This window comes from Capricornis sumatraensis, chromosome 7 (assembly GCF_032405125.1).
Source record: "Capricornis sumatraensis isolate serow.1 chromosome 7, serow.2, whole genome shotgun sequence".
Taxonomy (NCBI): Eukaryota; Metazoa; Chordata; class Mammalia; order Artiodactyla; family Bovidae; genus Capricornis; species Capricornis sumatraensis.
Window position 1 is genome coordinate 93,540,806 of NC_091075.1, and position 14,003 is coordinate 93,554,808.

Here is a 14,003-nt window from a genome sequence, read left to right on the forward strand (position 1 = left end):
ATCAACTCCAACAAAAAAACTAAAAAACGAAACAAAAATGTGCTAGGTTGAAGAGTCGAGTGGAAAAAAAAGAAGGACGCCTAAGCTATGGCCCTGTCCCCTGTGGAGCTGCGCTGCACCCGCGCCATGCGCATGTGCAGGAGACCCGGGGTGGGGCGGGGTCCAGCTGCCCAGGCCAGCGCCTTGTACCAAGGACACCCCCAGAGCACAGGCGGCCACGAGCCACTCCTAGCCCAGGGCCAGCTTGAAAACAAAGCCAAAACCACTCCTGAACTACTGCCCAGAAAAAACACAACATGGCATCCTAGCAATAAAAGCATTACAGGAAAGCCAATGCTTTTAAAAAAACTATGCTATAGTCATGTTACAAAACTTTTTTTAAAATTGTAGTTAATTAACAATGTGCTCATTTCTGGTGTACAGTGAAGTGGTTCAGTTATACATATGTATTCAAGATATTGAATATAGTTCCCTGGAGCTTGTTCTTTATTTTATATATAGTAATTTGTATCTGCTGGTCTTAAATTCCTAATTTATACCCTCTGCTTCCTCTTGGTAACCATAAGTCTGTTTTCTACGTCTGTGAGTCTGTCTCTAACAAAACATTATTCCTAAGAGCTTGGAATTGCTCTTTCTATTGGGCTGACAACCTTCTTTGTTGAGGAACATCAATCGTACATCCAGACCCCCATACCGCCACCTGCATCCCCTCTCTGAATCTTACCATTCTTGCAGACGCTGACATTCAAAACTCCTGAGCCCAGGCAGTTTCCTTTAGGTATACAGAAGCCAGCGTTGTCTGAGGTATTGGCTAATATTTCTGCAGGCACCTTATACCTCAAGGCAGGCAGTCCCTGGACACTCTCAAAGTCACTGAAAGTTATATACACTGACCTGTTAGGAAGTAAGGATAAAAAGTCAGCTTGGGTCCCCATCAGCATGGCCTGCCTGAATCAGTAAGTCAGCCAACTGTTCTCAGGTGTAATATGGCTAAACGCTTACAGGATACACGGGAAATGAAGAGGCCAAAGAAAGACTGAGAGGAGCTCAAGCCACTTAGTGTATAATAAAGTAGGAGATGGATTGCAGTGAACAATGTTTAAGAGGCAGCAACTGTGCTAACATCCCAACCAGACTGAGAAAAAGACATAATGTGTGGTAGAAAACCAAGACAATGAGTTAGAATGGATGCTTATGCTAAAAGAAAGAAGCATCGTCCAGACCAGCACGGGCACATGCCAGTGTGGCTGAAGCAGAAGCAAAGGAAAGAAAGCCAGGGAGAAGCTGAGACAAAGCGGAAGCGGAGGAGGTGACAAAAGGCATGGCCCCGCAGATTCCCAAAGGCCTGGACAAGTGCCCCATTAGACAGATACTTGATTAGATGTACTCTGATACCCATTTCCCCCAAGTAAAAATAGTTTCCATATTTTGCCATGGTTATTTATTTCAACAGAGTAGAACATCAATTCTGCCCTCAGAGATTAGAGTTTCTATCAGTGATTCCTTCTAACACAAACCACCCAGCTATTTGCATAGCACCTGAGTGACCGCTGGGCTTGCCTTGTAACTCAGCTCGTAAACAATCCACCTGCAAGGCAGGAGACCTGGGTTCGATCCCTGGGTTGGGAAGATCCCCTGGAGAAGGGAAAGGCTACCCACTCCAGTATTCTGGCCTGGAGAATCCCATGGACTGTATGGTCCCTGGGACTTTCACTTTCACTCTGAGTGATAGCCAAGGCACTTTCACAGGCCTTGTCTTGGAGCCTTCATCCCTGCATCTGAGGGTGTCTGAAGGCTGAGGGGGGCCTCACGTTTCATCTCTGAACCACCGGTGGGACACATCTCTCACCGGGTTGTGACTAATGTAGGAGTTGCCTTCCACTGTACATCTCACCCCTGCAGCATTTCTTAATGAAAATTTTAAGCAAATAGAAAAATAGAGAAAAATATTATAATAAACACATTTTATAACAAAAACCACTCAGATAAATAAAATGTATATTTACAGCTACAACTGAAGTTCTCTATGTAATACTCCTGATTCTGATCTTTCTCTGCATCCCCAGAGGTAACCACTATCCTGAATTTGGGGTTTATCATTCCTATGCAGACCACTATGCTTTTTAAAAAAAATAATTAATTTGGCTGTGCCAGATCAAAGTTGGCATGCAGGATCTTTGCAGTTTTAGTTGTGACATGAACACTTGGTTGTGGCATGTGGGATCTGGTTCCCTGAACAGGGATCGAACCAGAGACCCCTGCCTTGGAAGCACAGCATCTTAGCCACTGAGCACAGGGAAGTTCCCAGGCCTTTATACTTTTACCTACATACATACTCATAAACAACATGTGGCACTGTTTGTTATTTCTAAATGTTATTATAATAGTATACCATATTGTTTTTCTGTAATTTGCTTCTTCCTTCAACATTCTATTTTTAAGATTTCTTGCATTAAAGTACATGGCTCTGGTTGCTATATTTTACTTTTTATATGATATTCTATCATACAAAGGTCCCATTTATTTATTTATGTTCTCCTTTGCATAGGCACTCAGATTACTTTGGATGGAAGAAGTTTTTACATATTGAGATATGGGGAAGTGATTTCGGCTTATACCTGAATTAACTTAAACTTTATGCTAACGAGAACAGCCTGTCTTACGGCCTGTCAAACATACATGGTACATCTGCTTTAACCATTAATGAAGAGAATGTATTTAAAAACAAAAATGGAGTAGCTGTGGTTCAGACATCCAGGAGGGAATTGGGTGACCACTGTGGATGCGGTTTCAGACACACTCCGGCATCACTGAAAACCTGAACTTTCTGAACTGCATTAAACTCAAGGACACCACTAGCTGTTCTCAAAACAGTATGTCCTAGCAGCGGTCAGCTGCAACTTTGCAGGGTCAAGGTCTCCCCTTGCAATTAGGCAAACATTTCAGATCCAAGCCAACCCTTGTTTAACAAGCACCCTTACTTCTTGACAGGTCCAGTTATATTTCTTGATAAACAATTCATGTAACTAACTGTAACCTTGAGGTTTTTGCCTTGTACACCTCCCACATTTTGTAGTCTGACAAAATACAATTCAAGTGCTCTCTGAATTAGCGTCTCCTGGGCTACAGCCCTCAGTTTGGCTCAAGTAAAACTTTTCTATGCCAATTATAGATCATTTATTGGTTATTTCTGGCAACACTTCCAATGTTTTCTTAACTACAATCGACATGTAAGTCTCCCTCACATAGGTACCCAAGTTCTTCAGGCTAGGGAACCCATGTTGGAGAGGCGTGTGAAACCATGGGGTTGGAGGTCTTTGGCATTGCTAAGCACTGCCAAGTGGCTCTTCACAAGTGGTGGTTCCAGACAAGAATAAGTTTCCTCTGTGGCAAATCTTTAATAAGCCCCTCCTGCCCTTCTAGGTTTCCTTGTCTCACTCATTGCACTCAAACATGTTCTCTTTCTTCGGTCCTTCTGCAAATATTGACCAGGTAGAACAGCTGGCTGGAAGGTGACTGATAGTCCGCTCCAGAGCTGGAAAAGGTCTGCACTGTGGCACAGAGAGTGGGGAGTGAAAGAAGAGCTCTTTCTGAGGAGGATGAATAGCATTTGCGGCTAATTTAGTGCAAGAGATGAGGGAGATTTACAGTGATTCTGACAGGGCTAGCTGGGGAGGTGCTCAACTGTGTGAAATATGAGAGTCCCTTGGACAGCAGGGAGATCACACCAGTCCATCCTAAAGGAAATCAACCCTAAATACTCTTTGGAAAGACTGATGCTGAAGCTCCAATACTTTGGCCACCTGATGCGAAGAGCCGACTCACTGGAAAAGACTCTGATGCTGGGAAAGATTGAGGGCAGAAGGAGAAGGGGGCGACAGAGGATGAGATGATTGGATGGCATCTCCTATTCAATAGACATGAACTTGGGCAAACTCTGGGAGATGGTGAGGGACAGGGAAGCCTGGCATGCTGCAGTCCATGGGGTCATGGACACGCTTTGGTGACTGAACAATAAATGAAAGCCAGAAGAACAGCCATTCTTGAGAACGTAGACGCCATAGGGTCAAAGGTAACTAGGTGACGTCCAACTGAAGAGAAGTCTCATAAAAAGCCTTGCAGGAGGGTGCGGGAGAGGAAAGGGAGGCTGTGTGATCAGCTACTCATCTGAGCAGTGTGATGGTGAAGGGCGGAAGGAGAGGTAACGACAGGGAGATGGGAGTCAGGGTGTGGAGTAGGATGCCTTCCTCCCACGGAGGGGGCTTCATCATGGGTGTCTGGAGAGAAACAGCAGGTGGGAGAGAGGGATAGATGTGGGCAAGGGTGAGCAGATATGCTCAACAGGAAGGTTAGCACTCAGCAAAGACCTATGAACTCTGAAGTATGGACCACGGTATGATTTATCTTCTATGCACCAATTGGAAGAAGACCAGAGCAAATTTCACACCTGATAGAGGACATCATAATAATGAAGAGCTAATATTCTTTACTGTGTGACAGGCCCTGGGCTAAGTATTTTATGAAAGTAACTAATTTATCCTCAAAACAACTCCCAAGGTAGGCAACTATTTCTGTCCCTACTTTATAAATGAGGACAGTGAGGCAAACAGTAGTTAAATAATGTTCCCAAGTCACACAGCTGTAAGTGGTGGAGCTGGTATTCCAACCAACACAGCTGGTCTGTGAACGGCTACACTTTCTCTTGTTTCTCAATATGCCATTATTGCTGGTCACTCATTAAGCACAAATATCCTCATCAAATAAGTGCAATTATATACATCCCTCATATTTTTGGCGCCTGTACAGTCGTCACATTTCAAGTTCTTACCTGCAAAAATCAGATGGGAAGACATAAAGGACTTCATCTTTGGTGATTAATGGGTGAAAAGAGTCTCCATCTGTTCCGTTGATCATATTGCACTCATCTGCTGTCCACCAGTCAAGCGACCTGTCACAGGGAAACAAGAAAGAGTCCAGATGGCCACACTGGATTTTAGGCTATTTTTAAAGATACATATATCTATCTATGTATTTTTGGCTTCGTCGGGTCTTAGCTGTGGCACAAGGACCCTTTATTGTGGCATGTGGGCTCTCTAGTTGTGGTGCACAGGCTTAGTAGCTCTGCAGCATGTGGGGTCTTAGTTCTCAGACCAGGGATCAAACACACAGTCCCTGTATTGGAAGGAGGATTCCTAACCACTGGACCACCAGCAAAGTCCCTAGGCTTTTTTTTTTATATAATGGTCTGGACTTTTCAAGACCTAACTGGGAGCTGGCTACCCACAGAACCTTGTTCACACGCAGACACCAGGGCGATATTGGTTGGGAATTGGATGAAAAGGGGAAAAGCAGGGCCCTGATTTCCAAATATCAGTTCTGACAGAGAAAACAGTCAAACATCCTTCTTCCCTTCCTTCAAAACTGAGGATCTCCTGTAAAGATTTAGAAATATCCATGTGCTTTAAGCAGTGATCCAATTTGCCATTCACAACAGCCGTGTTCACAGCCAGCCCACAGTCAGATGAACTCTGGACAGACATGTTCAAGAAGATAATATTCACAACAGGTCATTAACTGCCTCCCCTCCAAACAGCTCTCTGATCCAAAATTAACTTCTCTTGGGTCACAAGAAAGCTTAATTTTGAATTGATTTTATACTCACTAAGAGCACAGTTGAGATAGCAGGTTTTTAAAAATTAATTCCTTGAACAATGGTATAAAATGCAAAAGATAGGAAGGAATGGGCAAAAAATAGGAATTCTTCCAACTTCTGGTCAAGGTGAAATTCTAAATTCATGTATTAAGGGTCTCTTCCAAGTAAAATCACAGAGCAGTGGTTGATAAACCATAAAAGAGAACATTTAAAAGGTCTATACTCTACTCAAGCACAAACATCTTTTTCGACCATGAAAGGTGTTAAATGCCAAGCAGTGAGAAGGATAAAGCTGCTGGCCTACTGGGCTGCAGGTATGGAAGCCAAGAGAAAGATCTGCAGGTCTAGATTCTGAGGTTGGTGAGGATTAAAGGTGGTCCATCAAGGGCTTGAAATCAGGATCTAGGGCAGGGATTTTTTCTGCTCAGCAAGAAAGGCTGAAGAAAGCAAAGCTGAGTCACAGGGAGGCAGAAAGCTCCAGACACCTTATAACCAGACCCTGGGCTAAGATGCCTGCTGATTTTTTGGCCAGATCTGTGATATTGTTCAGTTGCTAAGTCATGGGTGCCTATTTCCAATCCCATGGACTGCAGCACACCAGGCTTCCCTGTCCACTCTCTCCCAGAGATGGCTCAAACTCATGTCCACTGAGTCGGTGATGGTATCTAACTTTCTCATGCTCTGCATAATTTTGAGGTGGAGGTCCACCATGTATACTGGTTTGAGGGGTTACTGGGTGGACTTCTGCATACCTGCTACCTAGGGAGAGGTGAGAGGATGGATGGATAGTTGGATGGATGAGCAGGTGGATAGATAACAGACTTACCAATGAAAATAATTCTGCAAGTTAACATTTTTTTAATGAAAGCAACTTATGCTAAGAGATAGGCAACAAAATCAACAATGATAAGATGAATTCACTTTTGAAGAAATTAAAGTAACTGAACAATCTGGTTAATAAATAGGCTGTTTAGTATCCTCAAAGACACAAATGAAAGAACAGCATCCTTCAAAAGGAACAGTAAACTACTAACAAATAAAAAAGGAAGAATAAACTAAGAGTTCAGTTCAGTCGCTCAGTCGTGTCCGACTCTTTGCGACCCCATAAACCGCAGCACACCAGGCCTCCCTGTCCATCACCAACTCCTGGAGCCCACCCAAACCCATGTCCATCGAGTCAGTGATGCCATCCACCATCTCGTCCTCTGTCGTCCCCTTCTCCTCCTGCCCTCAATCTTTCCCAGCATCACAGTCTTTTCAAATGAGCCAGCTCTTCACATCAGGTGGCCAAAGTACTGGAGTTTCAGCTTCAGCATCAGTCCTTCCAATGAACACCCAGGACTGATCTCCTTTAGGATGGACTGGCTGGATCTCCTTGCAGTCCAAGGGACTCTCAAGAGTCTTCTCTAGAGAGACCCAAAGAATAAAAAGTAGATAATCTTCAGAATAGAAACAGTTTCTGAAAGAAAAACTCTCTATTGGGATAAACTCTAGACTGTACATAGTTGGAAAGAACAGGCTAAATGAAATATTACTTCAAAGAATTTACACAGATATAATCTTAGGAAGATTAAAAATGGAAGGATCAAGATATAGAGACTATATCAAGAGGCTTCAATAAACGTTTAGTGAGAGTTTGGGGGACAGTAGTGAGAATAGGGTGAATAACAGAGAAGCAATAATTTAAGAGATAATTGTTCAAAGTTTCCCAAATTTTAAGAAAGATAGAAAGCCTTAGATTTAAAGTATGCTCCAAGGGCTGAACAGAATAAATAAAATAAATTCAAATTTGGATTATGTTGTAGTAAAACTGCAATAAAGTCAAGGAAAAAGATAATCAAAAGTAAATGGAGTGGTATATTCATAATTTTGAACTGTCAAACTAGAATTCTATACCAAACTAAAATCATTAAAAACTGAATGTGAAATAAAGATATTTTTAAATATGCAAAGTCTAAGAAATTTTACCACCCACTGAAACAACTACTAATATAGGATTTCCCAACCTAGTATAGCCAAGCTTCAGTTTTTCCAATAGTCATGTATGGATGTGAGAGTTGAACCATAAAGAAGGCAAAATGCGGAAGAATTGACGCTTTTGAATTGTGGTGATGTAGAAGACTCTTGAGAGTCCCAGGGAGATCAAACCAGTCAATCCTAAAGGAAATCTACCCTGAATATTCATTGGAAGGACTGATGCTGAAGTTGAAGCTCCATCACTTTGGCCAACTGATGTGAAGAGCCAACTCATCAGAAAAGACCCTGATGCTGGTAAAGATTGAAGGCAGGAGAAGGGGACAACAGAGGATGAGATGGTTGGATGGCATCAACGACTCAATGGACATGATCTTGAGCAAGCTCTGGGAAATGATGAAGGACAAGGAAACCAGGGGTGCTGCAGTCCATGGGGTTGTCCATGCTGCAGTCCAAAAAGTCGGACACAACTTAGCAACTCAACAACAACAAACAACCCAGTAACATTTTGGGCCCGATGTATGGATGTGAGCGTTGGATTATAGAGAAAGCTGAGTGCCAAAGAACTGACGCTTTTGAACTGTGGTGTTGGAGGAGACTCTTAAGAGTCCTTTGGACTGCAAGGAGATCCAACCAGTCCATCCTAAAGGAGATCAGTGCTGAGTGTTCACTGGAAGGACTGATGTTGAAGCTGAAACTCCAGTATTCTGGCCACCTGATGTGAAGAGCTGACTCATTTGCAAAGACCTTGATGCTGGGAAAGATTGAAGGAGGGAGGAGAAGGAGACGACAGAGGATGAGATGGTTGGATGGCATCACCGACTCAATGGACATGAGTTTGAGTAAACTCCGGGAGTTAGTGATGGACAGGGAGGCCTGGCATGCTGCAGTCATGGGGTTGCAAAGAGTCGGACACGACTGAGCAACTGGACTGAACTGAACTGATGGAACTCTCTGTAGGGGACTGTCTTGTACACTGCAGGATGTGTAGCAGCATCCCAGGTCTCTACCCAGTAGATGCCAGTAGCGACCTCCAGTTGTGATGATATGTGTCCAGACATCACCCAGTGTCCTCTGGGGAGCAAAACTGCCCCTGTTTGAGAACCACTGTACTAATGATCTTCAGCAATAAGAAAACTAAACCCAAAGGGAAGATGTGAGAAGAAAAATACCAACAAATTAATAAAATACATTGGTATTTTAATTTACTATAAAAATAATGAACTTTTAAGTTATATTTGGCTTCCTAAAAAGGTGAAACAAGTTGTAGACAAGAATAACACAGACGCTGTGTTAAGAAATGGGTAAAGGTATCATTTCATTGGAAGAAGAAAGATAATAGCTAACTTTAGATTCTGTTAGAAAAAAAAAAACTATTAAGTATAATCTAAGGGTAGAATAGACATAACCAGCTAAGGGTGAAAAAGAATGTCGAATAAGTGTAAATATATGAAATAATATATCATTATACAGTAATTGTATCAGTAGTTACAACACATATTTAGAAGGATTAAACTCTATTAAAAGAAAACAACAGATTGGCTTTAAAACAAAATCCAGCTATATTATGTTTACAAGTAAATTTCTCTCTTAGCCTCGTACCCAGTCATCTAGTTATGCCTCCAAAGGCAACACTTTTGCCAGTTTCTTATATTCTTTCAGGGTTCTTATATCCTTAGGAAGGAGTATGTATATGTGTATGTAAATATATGTGTATGCACCTGGATATATGTGTTATAACAAATTTAAAAAGTTTTTTTAATTTAACAAGTTTTTGCTTTATAGAAAATTGTAAAGATAATATTCCACATCAGTTTTCTTGCCTGTATTTCTGGGAAGCTTTAAAGTAAATTTAATGTTCAAGAAGAAAATTTCTCTTACCACAGTCCCTGAATAATTAGCCTCCTTTTTCTTGAAGATTTCTATGACCTAAAAAAATTATTTTGCTTTATGTGTGACTTAATTGCAAGCTGCCTCAGTTCCTTTTTGCAGAAATTTGGTTTTGGAGCTGGTTTGTTTACAAATTATAAATGTGAAATAATTTTGAAATTCTATAGCAATGAACTGAAATGTATTTCATCATAAAAGAGACACAATGTACAATCATTAAATTATATTAAAAATAGAAAAAAAATTCTTTCCTTCCCCGCAAACAGGCAGCAATTTGAAAAATATTTGCCTAGCAGAGACACATCACTCAATGTGGGTTCGATCCCTGGGTCAGGAAGATCCCTTGGAGGAGGAAATGGCAACCCATTCCAGTACTATAGCCTGGGAAATCCCATGGACAGAGGACAGTCCACGGGGCTGCAAAAGAGTCGGACATGACTGAGGAACTAAACAACAAACAATAGCAAGTGGAAAAGTGAAACTTTTCACTGGCTTGTGATTCATGCTGTAACCATGAGAAACCTACATATCATTATATGGTAATTGTATACTAATACTAATAATTGTATACTAATACTAATAACTTAGTATTTAATCTGTGGAGTACCTTACCCCGATCCTGATTTACAAAATAATAATTTTACATGTTTAGACTATATTATTTATATTATAGGATATTTTACATAATTATAGATTTTAATTGATATATTTTTACCCAAAAATGATTGTGCTAATTTTTAAAAAAAATAAAGCAGAAGTGGACATTCAATTTAAATGAAAATTGAAAACATAATTATACTGATAAGCCATTAGACTTACGTTTTTCCATTCCATTCCACAATCTTGGAAAAGTTAAGGTAATTGTCTTCTCCAGTTAGAAAAACATAGTCTCCGTCATTAGTCCCATTTTTCTGAAAATAAGTGAATATGGTTATTTAAGATAACTGTGATGGTTTATTTTATGTGTTAACTTGGCCAGGCTCTGGTGCCTAGTTGTTTGGCCAAACAATACTCTAGATGTTGCTATATACTGTAGATGTGATCAGTTCAGCTTTAGTAAAGGAGATTACTGTTGATAATGAACGTAGGCTCATTTAATCAGCTGAAAGCTCTAAAAGCAAAATCTGAGGTTTCCTGGAGGAAAAAAAATTATTTCCTTAAGACTACAGCATAGAAATCTTGCCTGAGTTTCCAGCCTGCTAGCCTGTCCCATGGATTTCATACCTGCCACTTGGCAGCCCCCACAATCATATAAGCCAATTCCTTAATCCTGGGTTTGCTGGAAGTTCATCTGGGTTTTTCTGTAACACCCTAGGGGCAAAGCAAAATGAACGTTCTGGCCAACACAACATAAATCCCTCAATAAATATACAAATCTCTACTGATTCTGTTTTTCTAGAGAACCCTAAATGATACAGTAACCAGCACATTTAATCTTTATGAAACTGCCCTAGTAGAACCTACATGCCTCATGAGACTGAACCAGAACTAGGGAATAGAGTGACTATTTGTTAAATCCCATATTGGCCATATTATTACTTTATGCTTTTAAAAAGTATGAGCCCAATTAAACAATGGACAGAGAATTGAAGAGACATTTCTCCAAAGAAATTATCTAAATAACCAATAAAAACATGAAAAGATGCTCAATATTATCAGTTATTAGAATAATGCAAATCAAAACCACAATGAGATACAACTTCATACCCATGAGGAGGGATATTTTAAAAAAAGGAAAACACCAAATGTTGGTGAAGATGTGGAGAAACTAGAGCCTTTCTACACTGATGGTGTGAATGTAAAATGTGGCAGTTGCTATGGAAAACAGTTTGTCAGCTAGTCAAAAAGTTATACATAATGTTGCCATAAGACTCCAAAATTCCACTTCTATAATATACCCGAGAATTCTGCTCCAAAATTTATCTCTAATGGCCATATAAAAACCTGTACACAAATGTTCATAGCAGCATTATTAATTGCCAAAAGTATAAATAAATTCAATATACATCAACTGAAGAATGGATAAACAAAGTGTGGTATATCCATACAATAGACTATTACTCAGCCTTGAAAAAGAATGAAGTGCTGATATATGCCACAACATATAAATTCCATTCCATTTATATGTATGTCCACAATAGGCATATCTATACATAGAGAGAGTAGATTCAAGTTACCGGGAACTGGTGGGAATGAGGAATGGAAGAGACTGCTAACAGTCTGTGGGTTATGGGGCAGGTTTTGGGGCAGGTTCTGGAATTACACAGTGGTGGCACTTGCACAACTGTGTGAATATAATAAAGGCCACTGAATTGTATACTTTTCAATGCTGAATTTTATGTTAAATGAATTCTATCTCAATTAAAAAATTAAAAAAAGCATAAATCCAGGGCCAGGACCTGACTACACATAATTCCATTCTTCAACCAAAATTTTCTTGAGTTGTATATTCTTTCCAGGTTACACTTCTTAATGGCACAGATACTCTGTACATTCTTGCAAGTTCTTCACCTGAGATGGAGTTTTGGTTTCCGGGAAATGCACGAGTTACTCTGAAACATTTAAATGTTTAACCGCTTAGCTTAGACCACATTTGAGTTAAGTGGAGGAATTTAAGAAGCAACATACACTTTTTTTTTCAGTATTTTGGTCTGTTTCTTTTTAATCTTTTTTTCTACAGAAAATTTGTTTATAGAACTTATACATATATATGTAATATACATATGTGTGGCATAAGCCACACACAATTTTTATACATATATACAATTTCTTTAGTTATTTGTATATTTCCTGTTCTTCCTAAAAAAGTTCTTCCTAGGTTCAACTTAATGACTTCATATTAGGTGGAAATAATTTAACCACTTTCTTATTACTAAATATTTAGTTTAAAAATTTTTGCTACTATGAATAATGTATGTATATCTTTATGATTAAAAACTTTTTATTTTCTAAATAGACCACTAAAGGTGATATTGCTAGCTAAAAGAACATTAACATTTTTAAAGCTTTTGAAACACATGAGCAAGTTGCTCAAGATCACTCAGTGGAAAGAGCAAGATACATCAGTTTACATTCCTCAGATGCCTTTTGTTAAACTTCGCTTATTGAGTCAACAACAAAAAAAGGGTTTCTTATTTCTTTTTGCATTTCTGTATTCAGTGAGGTTGAATTCTTTTTTCATTCAGTCCTTTGCCTTAAAAAACATTCATATCCTTTGTGAATTCTCTTTTCAATTTTTTTTTTTTTTTTGGCCTACCTGGGTCCTTTTCATCACAATATTATTTCACGAACTATGTCAGTATGTCAACACTGTCCACATACATAATAGTCACATTGTGTTCCACATATGAAGCTTTACATGACTTTAAGATATGAGAAGGGACCTCTCTTTGAGAGCAACAACGTGAACATACAATAACGTAGAAGCATACTCACACAGAAGAATGCTGAACCACCAAATTTTAAAAAGACACGTGTGTTACTTCTTGCAGTCCTCCAACTAACTCCAATGTAGGCTAAGCTAAGTGGGTAAGCATTTAAAGATTTCAGTCACTCAGAGTTCTCCCCAACTGTTAGTGGCCTAAGAGTCAGACACAGAATATCAATGCTTCCTTGTTACTCACTAGAACTTTTGTTGTTTGAAGACAAATAGGAATAAATAGGTTTTGTGTTGTTGCAGTAGGGATGTGGGTTGCATACAAGAAACATATTACTGCAGGAGGTTGAGAAATGTTCTGAGAATAAGACATCATTCATACTCCTAGCGTAATACATGCATAATCCATCCATGCAATAGGACTGGCTGACTTCTCAAAGATCCTTCCCAGCCACCATCATTCTATATAACACATCCAAGAATCCACACTCACTGGGAGGTGCTTGAACTCTTTTATGCCAAGGAAAACAGAGGTACCTTAAAATCAACAGGTACAGATATCCTGACTGGCTTTCCAGTAGGCAACTAAGAGACACCCAGCCAGGCCTCTTGCTCTTGGGAGCCGTCTTGCTCTCTCACACTGTCTTGTATCACCTCTTCCTACTCACTCTCACATTCTGTCCTGCCATTTAAAGATGAAACAACCAAATCATTTGATTGTTTCATCATTAAAGTCTTTAAGGATAAAATGTTCGATGGCCTTAACTAAGGTTTTCTTCTTTAGTCACAAGGTGCAGTGAAGCTGGTGGAATGGTCTAGGGGATCAGAGGGATATGTGGTAGATACCACTGGGATTAAGGAAAGACTGGAGGCCAGGCTCAGACAGGTGCAGAGCAGTAGGTGCCAGCAAAGTACACAAGCCCACGGTCGGTCCCAGTCTTGAATGAATGGCAGCCCAAGTGTGGATCTCTGTACTGCTGGCGACAGAGTCAGTATTTGGCTAGAGCAGACAAAAAACTGAACAAAAAACACCTTTGCCTTTTTAAAAACAACAGTAGAGAGAGTTTATTCGGCTCCAAAATGGAAACATATACCAGTCGTTCATATTAT

The 14,003-nt window shown here is 40.0% G+C and overlaps 1 protein-coding gene across 2 annotated transcripts in view; it reads right to left on the minus strand.

Moving 5' to 3' along the window:
- The window catches only part of SCARB2 (scavenger receptor class B member 2), a 78,267-nt gene that overhangs the window by 16,635 nt on the left and 47,629 nt on the right, over positions 1-14,003 (minus strand). The window contains exons 5-7 of one of the 2 annotated variants that reach the window (XM_068974849.1): positions 10,337-10,428; positions 4,829-4,948; positions 725-894 (exon numbers count right to left, since the gene is read on the minus strand). In XM_068974849.1, the coding sequence (XP_068830950.1) occupies positions 725-894; positions 4,829-4,948; positions 10,337-10,428 (382 nt within the window). The remainder of the gene's footprint in view (positions 1-724; positions 895-4,828; positions 4,949-10,336; positions 10,429-14,003) is intronic. The other variant, XM_068974850.1, reaches the window with a different exon arrangement.